This window comes from Dendrobates tinctorius, unplaced genomic scaffold (genome assembly GCF_039654945.1).
Source record: "Dendrobates tinctorius isolate UK_male_01 unplaced genomic scaffold, ASM3965494v1 ptg000029l, whole genome shotgun sequence".
NCBI lineage: Eukaryota > Metazoa > Chordata > Amphibia > Anura > Dendrobatidae > Dendrobates > Dendrobates tinctorius.
Window position 1 is genome coordinate 4,945,843 of NW_027361697.1, and position 15,359 is coordinate 4,961,201.

Genomic DNA, 15,359 nt, shown 5'->3' on the forward strand with positions numbered 1-15,359 from the left:
AGATATCCGTTTGCTCCTGATCTCCGTAAAAAGTGGGCAGAATCTCCAATGGTAGATCCACCCGTGTCTCGTTTGGCTTCTAAAACTGTTATCCCTACCTAACAGTTCTTATACTAATAATAATAATAGCGCTATATAAAAATAAAGATTAACATATTCCGCAGCGCTTTACAGTTTGCACACATTATCATCGCTGTCCCCGATGGGGCTCACAATCTAAATTCCTTATCAGTATGTCTTTGGAATGTGGGAGGAAACCCATGCAAACACGAGATGAACATACAAACTCCTTGTAGATGTTGTCCTTGGTGGGATTCGAACCCAAAGATCCCACTGACCATCTCATAGAGAGCCTGGCTCGCTCGGTTTTTGAAGCGTCAGTATCAGCCCTCTCCCTCCTTCGCGGCAAGTTGGGTAGCTAAGGCCATGGTTTCCTGGTCAGAGTCATTAAACAGACCCCTGCAGGGTACGGACCTACCATCAGAGGTACCTGAGATCGCAAATCAGATCGCTCTGGCAGGAGACTACTTGATTAATGCATCCTTGGATGCAGCTAACTGCGCGGCACTTGCTGCCGTGAATGCAATTTCCATTAGGAGATCTCTGTGGTTGAGGACATGGCGAGCAGACTCAACTTCCAAGAAATCCCTAACTTCTTTGCCTTATCAGAGCGGCCGATTATTCGGTGAGAAGCTAGATCAGCTCATCTCCGACACCACAGGGGGGGGAAAAGCAACTGTCTCCTTCAGCAAAGGGTTAAGCAGCCATTTCGTCACCAGTTTCAGGCACGTTTTCAAACCTTTCGCAACCCTGGGTGGGCCGCGGCAGCCAACCCCGCCAGTCCAGGTCCACCCAATCAGGACAGAGATCGTCAGATCTCGTACAGAACCAACCCTTCGGGGAAGATGCAGACCCACCAGCCAAAATCGAGGGGATCTAGGTTATAGGTCCCACAGATTTTCAGCCAAATGACTTGAGGCATTTTCCGGTCGACACCAGCAGAGTAGGCGGTAGCCTGCTCTGGTTTTGCCACGTCTGGCTCACCGTCGTATACGATGTGTGGGTAAGAGAGCTGGTGTCCTCGGAGTACAAGTTAGAGTTTATCAGCCACCCCCCAAGACGATTTTTTCTGTCTCGTCCTCCCAGACCGGAAACCCGTGCATGGGCCTTATTCAAAGCCATCTAATCACTCCGGCGCAACGGAGTTATCATCCCCTTACCGGAAAACAAAAAATTTCAGGGTTTCTATTCCAACCTGTTCGTGGTCCCCAAAAAGAACAGAACTGTAAGGCCCATTCAGGACCTGAAACTTCTGAACAAATTGGTCAAGATCAGACATTTCCGGATGGAGTCTCTCCACTCTGCCATATCTGCCACAGAAAAGGGAGAATATTTGGCCTCTATCGACATCCAAGACACCTACCTTCATGTACCCATTTTCCCCTTGCATCAAAGGTTCTTACGCTTCGCCATCAACGACCTATATTACCAGTTCACAGCCTTGCCTTTCGAGCTAGCCACCGCCCCCAGAGTATTCACAAAGGTCATGGCAGCCGTCATGTCCATCCTGCATTCCCAGGGCATAGTCATCTTGCCATACCTGGACGACCTCCTGGTCAAGGGCCCGTCTTTTTGACCTTGCAAAGAAAGCGTCAACATCCTGCTGGATACACTTTTCCGCTTAGAGTGGCTGGTGAACTTAAAAAAGTCATCCCCTGTTCCAACTCAGAAGAATTCCTTTCTAGGGATGATCTTCAACACCTCCCGAGGGTTGGTAATTCTCCCTCGGGACAAGGCCCTAGCCTTCCGGCAGGGAGAGGCCAGGCACTTCACCAGCCAGTCTCTCGTACCATCCGGTTTTGCATGAGGGTCTTAGGGAAAATGGTGGCAGCAATAGAAGCAATTCCATTTGCCCAACTCCATCTTTGTCCCCTGCAGCACGCCCTTTTGGCAGCTTGGGACAAGAGCCCGTTTGCTCTCGACTACCACTGTCGGCTGTCCACGCAGGTCAGACAGGTACTCAGATGGTGGACAATGAGTTCCTCCCTTCAGGGGAAACCCTTTCCCCTGGACCATTGGCTGGTGGTCACGACTTACACCAGTCTCCTCGGATGGGGAGCTGTGTTTCACCACGTCACAGCCCAGGGACGTTGGTCACCTCGGGAATCACGTCTCACCATCAACCTTCTAGAAATACGGGTGATCCGGCTGGCTTTGCAGCACTTTCATCATCTTCTGGCAGGCCACGCCGTCCGGATTCAATCATACAATGCCACGGCCGTGGCATACATAAATCAGGGGGACACCTGCAGCAGAACAACCATGCACGAAGTAAAGCATGTCCTCTGCTGAGCCGAGAGAAACCACTCTATGATCTCGGCAGTCCACATTCCGGGCGTAGAGAACTGTGCGGCAGACTTCCTCAGCCGGCAGGATCTTGTGTCCGGGGAGTGGTCGCTCCAGCCCGAGGTTTCCCGATAGATTTGCCAACGCTGGGGAACTCTGGATGTGGACCTGATGGCCTCCAGGTTAAACACCAAGGTGCCCGTGTTTGTCGCTCGGTCCCGGGATCCACAGGCAATCGCCGTGGACGCGTTGGTCCTTCCATGGAACCAGTTTCGCCTCCCGTACCTATTTCCCCTGCTGCCTCTGCTTCTGAAGGTCATCGGGAAGGTCAAGGCAGAGGGGGAGTGCCAGTAATTCTGGTCGCCCCAGATTGGCCTCGTCGGGCATGGTGCGCAGACCTAGTGCAGCTACTCGCCGAGGTCCACTGGCGGCTGCCAGAGCGCCCGTACCTACTTTCCCAGGGTCCGATCTGCCACCAGAACTCAGGGGCCCTGTGTTTAACTGCTTGGCCATTGAATCTTGGATTCTAATCCAGGCTGGGTTCTGCCAGAACGTGGTTGCTACAATGATTAGCGCCCGGAAGCCCGCCTCAGCACGTATCTATCACCACACCTGGAAGGTTTTCTTCACATGGTGCAGAGAAAGCGGTCATTCCCCTCTTCATTTCTCCTCCCTGCTAACTCTCTTGCACCACTCCAGTCTGTCCTCAACTCCCGACTAATCCATCTCTCTCCTCACTACTCCCCTGTCTCTCCCCTCTGCAAATCCCTCCACTGGCTCGCAATTCACCAACGCATCCAGTTCAAACTACTAACACTGACCTACAAAGCTATCCACATCCTATCCCCTCCCTATATCTCTGAACTGATCTCCCAATATCTTCCCTCACGTAATCTTCGATCCTCCCAAGACCTCCTACTCTCCTCCACACTTATTCGTTCCTCACACAGCCGCCTCCAAGATTTCTCCTGAATATCCCCTATTCTCTGAAATTCCATGCCTCAACAAGTCCGATTATCCACCATCCTCGGATCCTTCAAACGGAACCTGAAAACCCATCTTTTCAGGAAAGCTTACAGCCTGCAATAACCATTCTCCCGCCTCACCGCCATTCGAGCCGCCGCCTCAAAACCACCAGAGCTGCTGCACCCCTGACCTTCCGTCTCTTCCCCACTATCCCATAGAATGTAAGTCCGCAAGGACAGGGTGCTCTCACTGCTGTACCAGTCTGTCATTGTAAATTTGTTTACTGTTAACGATATCTATAACTTTGTATGTAACCCCCTTCTCATGTACAGCACCATGGAATTAATGACACTATATAAATAAATAATAATTCCCAACATTTTAGCGTTTCTCCAAGCCGGTCTGGACTTGGGTCTAGCACCAAGCTCCCTCAAAAGGCAGATATCAGCCTTATCCGTCCTATTTCAGCGCAGGATCGCTACCAATTTGCAGGTAAAAACCTTCATCCAGGGGGTTTCCACGTGGTACCGCCCCATAAAGCCCCCCTGGACGCTTGGGACCTTAACCTGGTCCTAGGTGTTCTGCAGGAGTCTCCGTTCGAACCGCTACAGGATATCTCACTGACATACCTTTCCTGGAAGGTGGTGTTTCTGGTAGATATAACGTCAATTAGGTGGGTCTCGAAGCTGGCGGTTCTATCCTGCTGAACCCCGTTTCTGATTTTCCATCAGGATAAGGTGGTTCTCATGCCAGCCCCTCTTTTTTGCCAAAAGTCGTTTCCTCGTTCCACATTAATGAGGACATTATCTTGCCCTCATTTTGCCCAGCACCAGTACACCGTGTGGAAAAGGCTCTTCATACGTTGGATCTAGTGAGAGCTCTCAGGAGGTATGTGTCACGGACGGCATCTTTTCGTCAGACAGACATGCTGTTAGTGCTCCCCGAGGGTCGCAGAAGGGACTTGCTGCCTCAAGATCAACCATAGCCAGGTGGATTCGTTTGACTATTCAGGAGTCTTACCGCATCAGAGTGCATCTGTTCCAGCAGGGGTCAGGGCACACTCCACTTGGGCGGTGGGCGCCTCTTGGGCACTTCGGTACCAGGCATCAGTGGAACAGGTTTGCAAGGCGGCAACCTGGTCCAGTCTACACACATTCTCCAAGCACTACAATATCCATACTCAGGCTTCAGCAGATGCAAGTCTGGATAGAAGGATTCTCCAGGCAGCGGTAGCGCACCTATAGACAGTAGGTGCTTATGGCTTAAACCGTTGAGTCAGTTTCCCACCCAGGGACTGCTTTCGGACGTCTCACAGTCCTGTGTCCCCCAATGAGGCGATGGAGAAATATGGATTTTTGTGATACTCACGTAAAATCCTTTTCTCCGAGATGCTCTTTAGGGGACACAGCACCCACCCTGTTAGCCAGATGACTCTTTTTGTTTTTTATTGATAGGTGGGTTTTCTGGACATTTTGTACCTGTGTTAAGGTTGACTTTGTTTTTTGTTCTCCTACTGCTTTTGCACCGAACTGGTTTCGCCTTCAGCCGGCATGAGGGTGTGTACTGCGGAGGAGGAGCTAACCTTTTTTTGTGTTCACTTAGTGGCAGCCTCCTGGCGGCAGTAGCAAACACCCACAGTCCTGTGTCCCCCCCAATGAGCGTCTCAGAGAAAAGGATTTTACGGTGAGTACCACAAAAATCCATATTTCATATGTATAAATTACATTATTATTAACACAATTGATTTTTAAAATAATTTGTGTGATTCTTTTAAAGGTGTTGGAAAGAAAGAGGAAATAATAATTGCATCACATCCTTTTTGCGATAACTTTGTTACTTCCAGAGCACAAAATATAAAAATAATTAACCTCACATTAAGACAGACAGGGACATTTGATGGAATAGTCGTTGTGGAGTCTGGTCATCTGACTCTCCAAGATTGTGATCTCCAGTGTGACGGGACTGGCGTTTGTGTTCTTACAGGAGCAGCTTTAACAATGAAAGATTGCGAAATAAGTGGTTCCCAGGTAAGCTAACTGTACAGACATAATTATAAAGTATTTTGAGTATACACCAGACCGAGCAGTGCTTGTTTATAGGCACATTTACATGGGCCAAATTAAACTGTATGAGGATGAGCCTTTTGTTTCTACCATTGTTCAGTCTTCACTACCATTTATATCCTCTTTGCAGCAGGGAGATGATGTATTTCTAAGAGAGATGAGCAAATATGGTAACTTTAGTATCTGCAGACTTTATAGATTATAAATTGTCAAATAAACATAATATGTAAAAAAATAAACAAAATCCTTATGCTTACATCACCAGTTACCTCCACTCCTCACTGTCACCTATCCGGTCCTCGTCGTGTGGATGGTCATCATGTCACAACGTGCACCCTGACCTTGTGCACGCCTGCTCAGAAGCCTCTTGGGCCTCATTAGAGCTGAAATTCCTGACTCACTGAGCCCAGGGATTTCAGTGTCGGCAGCGAGGATTAGAAGATGTGTCAAGGACCAGACAAGTGACTGTAAGGAGCTGGAGAGGTGAGTGGTAAGGTGAGTATAAGAATTTTTGTAACTTTTTGATGGCCCTTTATGTTTTATAGATAAATGCTGGCCAGCAGCCGCCACGTTTTGTAATTTCACAAGTAAGCGAATTACAAAAAAAAACCCCAGCATTTTGATGAATGCAGATTTTTGTAAAATTCGAGTAGAATTTACTTCCACTAATTTATTTGCTCAGCTCTAGAGGCCAATCATTATTTTTTAGATTGTGTTAAAGACACAATTATCTGACACTTCTTTTGTGGCCAAAAAATAAAAGCACACTAATTTGTTTTTTGAGTGATCAGATCTTGCATAACACATTCCTGTAACAGCACATGACCGGAGCAGTAATGCTAGTTTACTGTTTATTTCAATAGCTAATATCACCTACAATTAACCAAGTATAGCTATAAAACGAGCTAGCGTCATATTCAAATATATAAACCTATAAATTGGCTCAAAAGTCAACTTTATTCTCATTTGCGCAAGGAAAGACTAGAAGCAATGGGATGAAACTGAATGGGAGGAGACACAGATTAGATATTAGAAAAAACTTTTTGACAGTTAGAGTGATCAATGAGTGGAACAGGCTGCCACGAGAAGTGGTGAGTTCTCCTTCAATGGAAGTCTTCAAACAGAGGCTGGACAGACATCTGACTGGGATGATTTAGCGAATCCTGCTTTGAGCAGGGGGTTGGACCAGATGGCCCAGGAGGTCCCTTCCAACTCTACGATTCTATGATTCTATGATTCTATGATTCTATGATTCTATGATTCTATGATTCTATGAATTGTGTTTAATATTTGATAAAACGTTAAGTCACCTAACAGCATTTTTTTTTCATTGCACCTCTGTAGTGGTACTTTTAAGGCTGTGTGCCCACGTTGCGGTTTTTATGCGTTGCCGCTGCGGAAACGCTTAAAAAACACACCCCCATACAATCCTATGGGATTCCGCAGTTGCTGTGCCCATGCTGTGGATTTTCCCGCTGCGGAATCGCATAGCGGTAAAATCCGCAGCATGTCCAGTATTTCTGCGGAATCGCGGCGATTCCGCTGCCATAGGATTGCATTGAAACGCTCACTTTACGCATGTGGCTACGCCCACCATGCGTAAAGTGAGCACTTCATGTGCAGATGGTACCCAGCGTCTGGAGGAGAGGAGTCTCTACTCCATGCGCTGGGGACCATATTCCTGTAAAAATAGAATTAAAATAAAAAATTAGAGATGAGTATATCTCTATTTTTTATTTTTTTTTAATTATTTTAAACATTCTATCTTTTACTATTGATGCTGCATAAGCAGCATCAATAGTAAAAAATTGGTCACACTTGTCAAGCACTATGCTTGACAAGTGTGACCAACCTGTCAATCACTTTTCCAAGCGATGCTTCAAATCGCTTTGAAAAGCCGCAAGCATTCTGCAAGCTAAAAACGCTTGCAAACCACTTGTGTTTTGCGGGACAACGCATGCGAATTCCGCATGCGTTTTACCCACGGCAGGGAGTTGCAGAAATGCTGCGAACAATTCCGCAGCATTTCTGCAACGTGGGCACCATAGCCTTAATGTAAGCCTCAGTCCCTTGTCTCATAATTACCTGCCGCCTCCTTCATTTTCCAACGACAGTCCCCAATGAAAAGTGACCTGTCTGTTGCACCAGTGTTTCATGGAGCTGTGTGGGGGGTCACTTTTCAATTAACGTCTATGAGAGCCTCGTTTTGGCTCTCATAGACGTGCCTTGTGCTCTTGTGACGCAACTTGTGACTTCAGGTTAGTCAGAAGCTGTGCTCACAAGATGGACCGGATCGGAGCTGCACCGAGGAACGTTGAAGACGCCGGAGGATGAGTCTATGACAAGGGGGGCATGGGGTTTACATTTAAAGCGCTACTCCAGTGCTGAGAAAAAAAAACTACAACACTGGAGTGGTGCTTTAACTTACAAAAAAAAAAAAAAACTATTGTAGATTGTTCACAAGCAACAAAAATAAGTGTTGAAAAAAACTTTACCAATGGAAAGGTCATTTCATCCCACAAAACAATTATCTTGATATAATGTCTTCAATGGAAAAATAAACTTATAGCTAAAGTGACAAAGCATTAAAACTCCCCAAAATTCTAGACTATTTCACTATTGCCATAACCACACTGACCCATAGAGTAAAGGTAATCTGTCATTTATACTGCATGGTGCATGCCATAGAATTGATGTCCAAAGAATGAAAAGACAACACTGTGCACCACAATGCACATACATTCCTTAATCTTGTCTGCAGCAGGCGCGTACATATAAATGCCACACATGCACTATATATGATACCCCTACCATGAATTCTCCCACAGTATCCAGCCCCCCCACACACATGCACAGTATTACACTCCCACAGTGCCCCCAACACAGGATAAGGCCCACACATTGATAGCCTCCACAACTTGATCCTCACACAGCATGGTGCATCCACAGCCCCCCAATCAGTATAATGGCCCTCACAACTTGATATCACCCACAGCATTTTGACACCCACACTTACACAAACAGTATGATTTTTTTTTCCATAAACATTAATCCGTTTGATGCCTATACCAGCTTTGGGACTATTTCTGAAAAAAAAAAAAAATGTTTTTTTCAATCAGATCATTTTTTTTATTGTGAAAGAGAGATACTGTACATTCACATTTTAATTTTGTTTTTAGAACCAATCAAACATAAATAAAACAAACACAAATAAAAAAAATGTAAGTCATTGTGAACCAAATAATAACTGGTTCATATTAACATTCATCATAGGTATTATCGTTTGTTTACTACAATTTACATGCAACAAATGTAGTGTTTGGAAAACGGCATTTAAATAAAGCAAATCCAATGTTCTATATTTACCTAGTTCATTTCCTCCTACATGTAAAATCACTAAATTTGGGAATGGCAGTAACTTTTAATTCTTCCCCAAGATGATACCAACATAAACCTTTTACCGCACCCAAAAATCTTCACATCTGAAGAATCAAATTATAGATTTTCGGAAGAGCTTTCTCCTTGCTTCTCTTTTCTGGGTCCAGAAAATGAAGGAATGGCCAATTATCCATACAACTAGAGGACCTATAAAGAACATTTTTACTTAAAGTCAACAGCTCAGGCCTTATATATATTTTCACCCCTTAATGACCGCCACTACGTCTTTTTACTGATCTGAAATATAAGGCTAGGTTCACATCGCGTTAGGGCAGTCCGTTTAACGGATCTGATTCTAAGCGGCACTAATGCAATGTAACGGATCCGTTAACGCACTCATTGACTTCCATTAGCGTAATGGATCCTAACGCATGTCAAAATCGCCATGCGTTAGCGATGATCCGTTTTGTGACGCACCTTTGAACGTGGACTACCTCGTTTTTGGGTCCATTATGGCGAACGCACAGTGAATTGAAGCCTTCACTCAGCATAGAACTCTATTGCTAACGCAGGCCGACACAATACAACCATGCGTTAATGCGATCGCAAAAATACAGACAATTTGGGGCTCAACGGATTGCCCTAATGCGATATGAACCTAACCTAAGAGACTAGCCTCCCCATACAGGTGACAATCCAGCAGCAGTTGGATGTACATTATAGATGACAACTTGCTGCATTAGCCACAATCAGTATTGGCACAGTCCTTATTTGTTTAACCCCTTAGATGCTGCTGTCAATAGTGACTACATCATATAAATGGTTAACAGAGCGTGGGGGCTTCCCTCTTTATCCCCATCGACATCCTGAGATCATGATTGTGCAGTCCTAATTTTTGCCATGGCAATTCACGACCAAATAGCGGCCTTAGAGTCTCCCAGCAATGGTAACCTGTTCAGAAGTAGTTAGCGACATTTAGATGGTAAAAATACAGTTTTTCATTCCTGTCATGTCACTTTGCATTCCTGAAAAGCACCTGAAGGGTTAATAAACTACCTAACAACAGTTTTCAATATGTTGGGGGATGCTGTTTTTAAAATGGTATCACATTTGGGGGATTCCAATACATAGGATCCCCAAAGTCACTTCAAATCTGGATAGGTCCCTAAAAAATAATTTTGTAAATTTCCTTGGAAAAAAGAAAGATTACTGCTACATTTTAAAAGCTCCTAAAATGCTGACAAAATAAAATAACATTTCACAAATTGTGCTGATGAGACATGAGGGAAATGTTATTTATTAATGTTTTGCTATGGTATGACTATCTGGATTAAAGGGATAATCATTCAGAGTTTGAAAATTGCATTTATTTTTACGTTTGTCAAATTTCTGATGGTTTTTTTAAAAATAAACACAAAACATATCAACCTAAATTTACCATTATCATAAAGTGTAATTGTAACAATTATGTAGGTACTGCGGAATCTGATAACGTGGGATAAAACCAGTCTGAGAGCAAAGCTGCAGCAAAAAGATGTATTTAAACAAAACAGAAAAGCAAACAGAACTAACACAGATATTCCTGCAATTGTAACGAGTTGCTCAGCACATTATAGTAAATCACAGCAAACTGAATAGGGAGACGCGACCGCTAATATGAACCAGTCCAGCAAGGATATGACGCAGGAGTGCACAAGACACTTAAGCGAGGAAATCCTTTAAAGATGTCCATGGGTATGCATACAGTACTTAAATGTGGTTATCCAGCAAGAGGGTAGTGGAAATGCACACAGTAGTTAAACAAGGGAGTCCAGCACTAACTTGATCACACATTCGTACGGCACTTGTTTGTGGGAGTCCAATAATACGTAGGAGAAGCGTAGACAGAGGAAGGTCTCTATAGGTACCTTTAAGGTCTGACAAGTCCCGCTCAAGTCGCGCACCACAGCCCAACAGACGTAGTCCAGAAGATGTGAAGAAGTTACACTCCTTACTGACCGCAGCAGCTTCTGAGGTGAGAGACAGTACCCCAGTATTCTGGTCAATTGGTAACCCCGGTCAGGATCAAGGAACACACAGAAAATGGAAAGCAGCTGAACGAGGCAGACCACCAAGTAACAAACAGCAGTAGCAGGGAGTTCACCAGCACAATAGGCAGGAGCTCAGGAGCCAACAGCACAAAATACTCAGGCAAAGAGGAGCACACGACCCGAACTTAAATAATCAGGACAGACAGGAAGTTCCATGACATGTTGAGATACCAGACTCCATCTTGGAACAGGGCAAAACAGTCACAAAGGAAAGTCCAGAATCCTTTCAATAATGTGTCACGAAAAAAAAAGTCTCCATACCAATGTCGTATGTTGGAGCATTCCAGAGTTATTACGACATAAAGTGATACTGGTCAGATTTAAAAAATTTGGCCCAGTCACTAAGGGGTTAAATATGTTTGAATCCCAACAGCCAATAATTTTGGTGGTGCTATTTTCTAGGACTAACCTAGTTGCTTCAGTAGCAACTTCGATTCTGAATGAATGGGCAGATATTTATTTATTTTTTCAATCCTTCATCCTGAAACTTGTTTTCACCTTCCTGACCAGGCCATTTTTATCAATTCGCATCACCATCACTTTGATTCTAGTGATTTGAGATTGTTTTCTTGTGAAATATTGTACTTCATGACAGTGTTAAAATTTATTCTATGTGACTTGCGTTTATTTGTGAAAAAATTGGTTATTTGGCGAATGAACTGTTAATTCTTATGCCCTTAAGGGTATGTGCGCAGGTAGTGTATTTGCTTGCAGAAATTTCTGCAAGGTTTCTGCATCTTTTGGGAGAAAAACGCAGTGGAAAATGCACGCAGTTTTTGGCGCAGTTTTGTAAATTCATAGAGCTAAATAAAAATATATTATTTAAAAAAAAAGAATTGTGATGTAATTTCCTTGTTCAACCTCCTTTTCATTCTCCATTGAAGACCATAATGTCATTACATACCATGTTCAAATTTATATTGCTTACACACACAAAACAAACATAAGTGGAAAAAAAATATATATATATTTGTAGGGATTTGCTCTGGTAGGCAGTGGCAGGGCCGCAGTAATGAGGTAGTAATGAGGTAATTGTAGGACTGTCTCCATGCTTTCTTGCATTTTTGCATCATGTTCTATCGCACTTGTGTGGGTAGTTGGTTGGTTCTCCCAGGCCTCTTTGGCTATATCGAGTAAGCCCCGTGGATGTCTGCCATACAATGGTTCAAAGGGCGAGAACACCGTAGATTCCTGGTGCACTTCCCGCACTGCAAACAATAAATATGGCAGTAAGAGACCCCAGTGCTTCTCATCTTTTAAAACTGCTTTTTTTAACGTCCTCTTTAGCGTCTGATTGAATCTTTCTACCAGTCCATCTGTTTGTGGATGATAGACTGATGTGCGCAATTGTTTAACATTCAACAAGCGGCAGAGTTCCTTCATAATTTTTGACATAAAAGGGGGTTCCCTGGTCTGTTGAAATCTCTTGAGGAATCCCCACCCGCGAAAACATACCCATGAGTTCCTTTGTTATGAGCTTAGCTAATGTGTGGCGCAGCGTAACGGCCTCAGGATACCGGGTAGCATAATCTAGAACTACAAGGATGTGTTGGTGTCCCCTTGCTGACTTATTGACAGGCCCAACAAGATCCATAGCCACTCTTTTGAAAGGTTTAGAATTGGTAAAGGCACCAAAGGACTTCGAAAGTGAGGCTAGGGACTGGTTACCTGGCACACTGGACAGGAATTACAGTATCGTTTAACTTCATGGACACCTAGCCAGTAAAATCGCTGCAAAATTTGGTCTAGGGTTTTCTTTTGGCCCAAATGCCCACCGAGTACATGCGCATGTGCTAAGTCCATTACCAGCCTACGATATGCCTGAGGTACCAGTAACTATTCTACCATTTCCCGACGTATTTTCTCGACTCGATACAACAGATCTCGGTTCAGCTCTAAGCGTGGCAACACTGCAGCTGCCCCAGGTTGTTTGGGTTCCCCATTTATAAATAGTACATTTTCCCTGGCACGAGCCAAAGTAGGGTCTTGGAGTTGCGCTGTACCAAAATTGTCACCTGATGCATTTAAGTCTGACAATTCAGTATTAAGTCCCGGGGGCAAGTCTTCCACCTCTCCAGCCAATACTTCTATGGGAGAATTTTTCACCTCCACCGAAGGGAAGGTTACCCCTACCGCCAGCATTTCTTCCTCTGGGCCACCAGGTTCATTAACTACTTCAGGAGAATGTAACCTGGTGGCCACCGGTTCCGGCAGTTGTTCAGGGGGTGGGACAACAGTTGGCCAAAGCACAGAAAATAAAGGAAAGTCTCTTCCAAGTATCACTTCATAATGCAAATTAATCATAATCCCCACCTCGTGGCACTGCCTCCTTGCTGGCGTGTTTATCACCACTAGAGCGGTAGGATAGTCTTTTAGGTTCCCATGTATACACAACACCCCAATTTTCCGACCAGTATACTCGCTGGTTTGTACCCGACTGGCACGTACCAGGGTCACAAGACTCCCTGAGTCCAGTAGGGCCACAGCCGGGATGCCCTCCACTTCAACCTTACACAAATGTTCCATATTAGGACCCTCCAGGGTGCCCATTGCACACACAGGTTCGGCATAGTGGAATTGGCGGTACCCAAAGTTTGTGTCCATGGGGTCAGCCAGGTGCGGGCAATCAGCTCTCATATGGCCTGGCTCCTGGCTCTGTCAGCAGATTATGGGACCCCTTTCTTCCCCAGACAAGTCTAGAGCGGGCCAGGGGTGGAGACTTAGGGGACCTACCTGTTATCTTCCGGGGAGTCCCTCCCTGTAGCTCTTTGGTAGCCCCATATCTTTCTATGAGGTCTCTCTGGAGGGAATTAGTAGGGGATGCCAGTCCGACCCAGGTTTGGAGGGAGTGGGGCAAAGCCCTCCAAAATTTATCAGTCACTTTGCGGACCAGCATGGCCGTGGGAGACAATACCTCAGGCTGCAACCACTTTCGTAACAAGTGCACCAGGTCGTAATACTGGGCCCGGACTAACACATATACCCCAAGACGTGCCAGTATCTCACCCTTTGCTCAGTGGGTAGGTCCTGATAGGCTTTAAACGGTCCTGGGGCGAGAAACAGCAATGATTTCTGCCCACTGGTGCCGGGTTAGTTTCTCCCTCTCAGCCACTCCTTCGAACATCTCCAAGTACATCTCAACATCGTCAGATTTCTCCATTTTGTGAACCACTGTACGAATCGCTTTCCGGACATCATGGATTCCCCGGGTAGTTGTTTGTGCTGTTGTGAGGTGCTGTATCAACAGCCTGTTGATTTCCTGCTGCTGTTGATTAAATATCAGCTGCTGCTGCCTAACCTCTTGCTGCTGTTGCATGGCTTCCTGCTGCTGCTGCGTAGCCTGCTACTGTTACATGGCCTCCACAGGCATTTTTACCATGGTCTCCATTACTGGAAAGTTCCCCACCTGGGTCTGCGCCACTCTTTTCACCCAGGACATAAGCTGGAGTACAGATAAAAAATAAGCAAAAACAGCCCAGCATCACTGCGTATGCCAGCATTCAAGCCATCAATTGTAGGGATTTTCTCTGGTAGGCAGTGGCAGGGCTGCAGTAATGAGGCAACACACATGCTTAGTGTTCAACTTCAGTGGTTTAATGACACTTTTAAACATTAGGTTAGCAGAAAGTAAAGAAAAAACACAAACGTACTCCAGCTTGGAGAACCACTGGTCTCAGACTCACCCTTGCGCGGGACGGGCTTAACTAAGCGGCTGCCCGGTCAGCGGCATCCACCAGGTGCCATTTCCAGGGTTGTTTTAAAACTTTGCAGCACGGGTAGTCCAACAAAACAAGTTCAGGCTAACTCCAGCCAAGTTCCTTCTATCTTCCATCCACACACTCCCCATGTGCCAAACAACATCTCCATTACATAGCCCATAACCCCACCCACAGGTGAGATACACATCACAATGACTGATCACGTGACCGTGACATCATTGCAGGTCCTCCACTTTGGGGAAAATCCCGGCCAAACTTTATCCTGCTGGGAGAAATGTATCTCCCATTCATCACTGCACCCTTTGCTGTACCACAATATACACTGCTCAAAAAATAAAGGGAACACAAACAACATAATTTAACTCCCAAGTAAATCAAACTTCTGTGAAATCAAACTGTCCACTTAGGAAGCAACACTGATTGACAATCAATTTCACATGCTATTGTGCAAATGGAATTGACAACAGATGGAAATTATTGGCAATTATCAAGACACCCTCAATAAAGAAGTGGTTCTGCAGGTGGGGACCACATCTCGGTACCAATGCTTTCTGGCTGATGTTTTGGTCACTTTTGAATATTGGTTGTGCTTTCACACTCGTGGTAGCATGAGACAGACTCTACAACCCACACAAGTGGCTCAGGTAGTGCAGCTCATCCAGGATGGCACATCAATGCAAGCTGTGACAAGAAGGTTTGCTGTGTCTGTCAGCGTAGTGTCCAGAGGCTGGAGGAGCTACCAGGAGACCGGCCAGTACACCAGGAGATGTGGAGGGGGCCGTAGGAGGGCAACAATC

The 15,359-nt window shown here is 45.2% G+C and overlaps 1 protein-coding gene across 2 annotated transcripts in view; it reads left to right on the forward strand.

Moving 5' to 3' along the window:
• Positions 1–15,359, forward strand: part of SHCBP1L (SHC binding and spindle associated 1 like) — a 159,453-nt gene that overhangs the window by 117,516 nt on the left and 26,578 nt on the right. The window contains exon 8 of one of the 2 annotated variants that reach the window (XM_073571334.1): positions 5,296–5,339. In XM_073571334.1, the coding sequence (XP_073427435.1) occupies positions 5,296–5,339 (44 nt within the window). Of the gene's footprint in view, positions 1–5,088; positions 5,340–15,359 lie in introns of both variants that reach the window. The other variant, XM_073571333.1, reaches the window with a different exon arrangement.